Source organism: Protobothrops mucrosquamatus, unplaced genomic scaffold, assembly GCF_001527695.2.
Source record: "Protobothrops mucrosquamatus isolate PMUCROS unplaced genomic scaffold, P.Mucros_1.0 scaffold2160, whole genome shotgun sequence".
Classification (NCBI taxonomy): domain Eukaryota; kingdom Metazoa; phylum Chordata; class Lepidosauria; order Squamata; family Viperidae; genus Protobothrops; species Protobothrops mucrosquamatus.
In genome coordinates this window covers 351637-355464 of record NW_015388256.1, presented here as the reverse complement: position 1 = coordinate 355464, position 3828 = coordinate 351637, and the positions used below count along the sequence as shown (strand labels likewise).

At 52.6% G+C, this 3828-nt stretch overlaps 1 protein-coding gene across 1 annotated transcript in view; it reads right to left on the bottom strand.

Moving 5' to 3' along the window:
- The window catches only part of TRPM8 (transient receptor potential cation channel subfamily M member 8), a 275582-nt gene that overhangs the window by 11047 nt on the left and 260707 nt on the right, over positions 1-3828 (bottom strand). Inside the window, exon 20 of the mRNA XM_015824215.1 lies at positions 1048-1238. Coding sequence (XP_015679701.1) covers positions 1048-1238 — 191 coding nt within the window. The remainder of the gene's footprint in view (positions 1-1047; positions 1239-3828) is intronic.

Here is a 3828-nt window from a genome sequence, read left to right as displayed (position 1 = left end):
AGCAGGCAGGACTGGCCTAGGGGTAATTTTAAATTGGTTTTAATTAAATTTTAGTAGTGCGGCCGATTCGAATATTTATTTTTAATTTATCTTAGATTTGTATTTTGTGTAATTGTTTTAACTGGCTGTAAGCCGCCCTGAGTCCTCCGGGAGAAGGGCGGGGTATAAATGAAATAAATCCTAAATCCTAAATAAATCCGATCCAAAAGCGAAGGGAATGGTTCCCACCCCATCCAATCACTGTGGGGCTTCATTTCCAAAGACCTGCACATGCTCCAGAGTCCAGACAAAACTCTGGGACTGAAAAAGCAGCAATGGGAGCAAAGGGCTGTTCAAAGGAGGAAGAAGAAGGAGAAAGTGGAGAAATCACTACCGAATAGACGAGGCGCGATGGGTGTCAGGCGTGGTTGGCCTGGCTCCTTGGGCTCTTCGGCACGGTAAATGATTGCGGTGTGCATGGGGCAGCTCCCTCCTTCCCCATCTGCCTCATGGCAAGCAGCCCCCCTCCCCCCATGCAGAGAACCAGTTGTTAAATTATTTGAATCCCACCACTGAGCTACACCTCTGAATTCTCACAGTGCCTTAGACCAAAGAGAATATCTGAACAGTGGGTCAGCTCTGATTTTCACATAGTAGCTTTATGAAAGAGCAAATAAAACCCATTACGTTATGTACAGATCCAGTTTAAAAAGTGCTGGATATATGTACATAAACATAGACAGGGAATTAATGGAAACACTAATCTAACTAGTCCCACTTTGCTTTAAAACTTCACTTCCCCCTCAAGCCACTTCATTGAAATTCTGGCCAAGGTCACACCTAGTTTTTTCACAAGAAAAGGCAGATGTATGCATGTATGTACTGTGTATGCATATATACAGGGTTTTTTTTTAAAAAAAAGTATATTGTTTTCAAATGTATCCTTATAATAAAAGTATACCAATATAGCAACAATCATCTGAGGAATCTTGATTTTTTTTCTTTAATAAAATAAATCTTTAGTTTGTTTCCCCTTCTACCATTTAGTATCTGATGAAAATAACTTACAGCAAATGGATGATTCTCTATATTCATTTTTACAACAGCATTTAAAAATTTTCCTCATCACCATGTAGATATAGGCAAAGATGACAAATGGAAATGGTATTGCTAAACGGCTGCAGTACTCTTGAACCAAGAAGTAGCGCTGGAATTTCCATACTTGGTCATTATTCTCCTGAACCGATCCAACAGTATATCTAAAGGAAAGATTAACACATGAGATTAGTCCCATAATCTTTTCTTTAAAATGTTTTAATGTTCTAATTTTCACCCAGGCCCATGGCAAAGGCAAATGAGACTCCTTGCTTCTTTCCATCTGGTCACTTGCCATCTTTTGTTGATATTATTTAATTTCTTTGTTTGATGTGAGCCACTCAGAGTTGTTGGGAGTTGGGCAGCATACAAGTTTAATAAATGATTATTATTGCTTTATTAACAAAAAGAAACAGAAACAAGAAAATACCATGTATTTCATATTCAATTCATATCAAAACCCCTTTTCCATATATTTTATTGCAGCGGTTCTCAACCTGTGGGTCGCGACCCCATTTGGGATCGCACGACCATTTCACGGGGGTCGCCAAACGCAGTCTGCCATTTTTTTTGCCCTTTTCCTTAGCTGTGCTACTCCCTGTGCTTGGCGGCAGCCTGCATGCACGAACTTTACCAAATGTGCCCTGCAGGAGGCGTGTGAAGAGCGCAGGCGCAGAGCAAGGCCCAGCCCTCCCCAGGGATTCATTTCAGATTTAGGCGGCAAAAGTGTTTCTCGCGCAGAGGAGAGAGGAAAAACAATTGTGGAACACTCGGGAATCCCTTGCAAGGCACCAGGTACCTTGTGCTTATTTTCTAATGCCTCCCCCCCCGTGTTTTCTGCTCCACCCTGAATTCGCCTCCCTTCCACTCTCCTTAAGCAGCCATTTATGATCTTAATACAGCCCTCAGTCTGTCTCCCTTTCCACACACCCTAAAATTCTTCCTTCAGGCAGGCTTCCAGAGGTCGGCTGGCAGGATGCAGGTAAACCCTCCCCCCTGTCCTGCTGCCTCCCACAGCGCCGCTCCGCGTCCCGTGCCTCCATGGCCCAAGCCCCCGTGTCACAGAACTGCTGGCGTTATGCTTGGGCGGAAGACTTTTTCTTTTACAAATGGGTCGGGTGGGCAGGCAGGACCCTGACCGCTGAGTCGCCGCCTCTCCATCGCCCTCCGCCAGCCGGCTCCGTCGCCAGACCTCCCAGCTTAAAAGCACAGGAGTTCGGCGCTGCGGCGGCCTGCCCTCCGCACCAGCCAAAGCTTTGCCTGACGTTCCAGCTGACCGGCGCAGGTCCAGGGCCGGAATGCCCGGGGAGGGGGGCAGGCTCTGGTGGAGAGCCTGGTGGAGATCCAAGCGGCGTCACCTCCGGGGCCTCAGAAGCCGCGCAGAGGGTCCGCGCGCCTCGGAGCTGCTGGCCGTCCTCTCGCGCCTGCCAACCTGGAGCCCTCCATCCTCATCCCGGCACCTCTTGCCCTCTCCCAGCCGCCCCTCCGGGACCTGCCCGCCCCTCCAGCCTCCTAAACGCCATCGCAGCGGTGGGGTCGCGGGAGCCCCTTTCCACACCGCGCACCCCTTCACCGCCAAACCCTTCCCCGATTTGTCGCACACAAGAGGGGTGCGGCCGGAGCGCCAGCTCCCGCTTGGAAGGCACCGCTTCTCCCCTCCCGGGCCGGCTGGCTGGCCTCCGACGCACATGTGGGCATCGCCGCTGCCTCGCCCTCTTCCCCGCCGCCTGGCCGCTTCTGAGACCCGGAGCCCGGTGAGCCGGGCAGGAGCAGCTCCTTCCCGGCCGCTGCTCCATTGTGGGAAACCGATCCGGGCACCGCAGCAGAAGCCACAAGCTGTGGGGGATCCCTGCCGCCGCTGCCAGAGCCGGCTACAACAGAGCGCCAGCCAGTTGCTTCAACCAGGTGCCGGCGGCCTCGGGATGCCCCGCCCATTGCTGACATTGCCGTGCCGTTTCCCATGATGCCAGGGAATCCCCGCCCCGCCGGAGCCGGCCACAATGGAGCACCGGCCACCTGCTCTAACCAGGCGCCGTCGGGCAGTCCTAAGGTGCGCCGGAGTCAGGCACGCCGCCCGGCAGGCTGCTGTCAACTGTTTTTCCTGCATGGCATTTCCAGCGGCTGGCTGCATCTTCGTCCCATGATTGTTTGGCTCCCTCATCATGTCCCTCCCCCACAGAAAGGGCATGGCTCTTCATGCAGGCTTTCCCCCTTGCGGGGCTTCTGATTAACTCTGTGCTCTGCTGCCCCACCCCCTGAGAAGTGTGGCAGGAAGTTTCTTTCCCAGGGAGCCACGCGATCCCGGCGCTACCATAGGCCCCGCTGGCTGGGAAGGCGCGCCGGAGTCCCGGCTGCCAGGTAGGTGATCGCCTCGCTCTTCTCCCATCGTCTGCTCTGCCCGGCTCGAGCCTGGCTGGAGCAGCATTGGTACTTCCAAAGGTGGTCACTTCAAGGTCGCACAGGTAGCCCTCGGCCACTCCCCTCCCCACCTCCAAATCGATTCCCGATCAGAGAGAGAGGGAGGGAGGAAGAGAGGGAGAGAAAGAGAGGGAAAGAGATGGAGAAAGAAATAAAGAGGAAGAGAGAGAAAGGGAGAGAGGGGGAGAGAGAAAGAAAGGGAGAGAGAGAGGAAGGGAGAGAAAGAGGAAGGGAGAGAAAGGGAGGGAGGGAGAGAGAAAGAGGGAGAGAGAAATAGAGAGGAAGAGAAAGAGGGAGAGAGGAAAGAGGGGGAGAGGAAAGAGGAAAGAGAAAGAG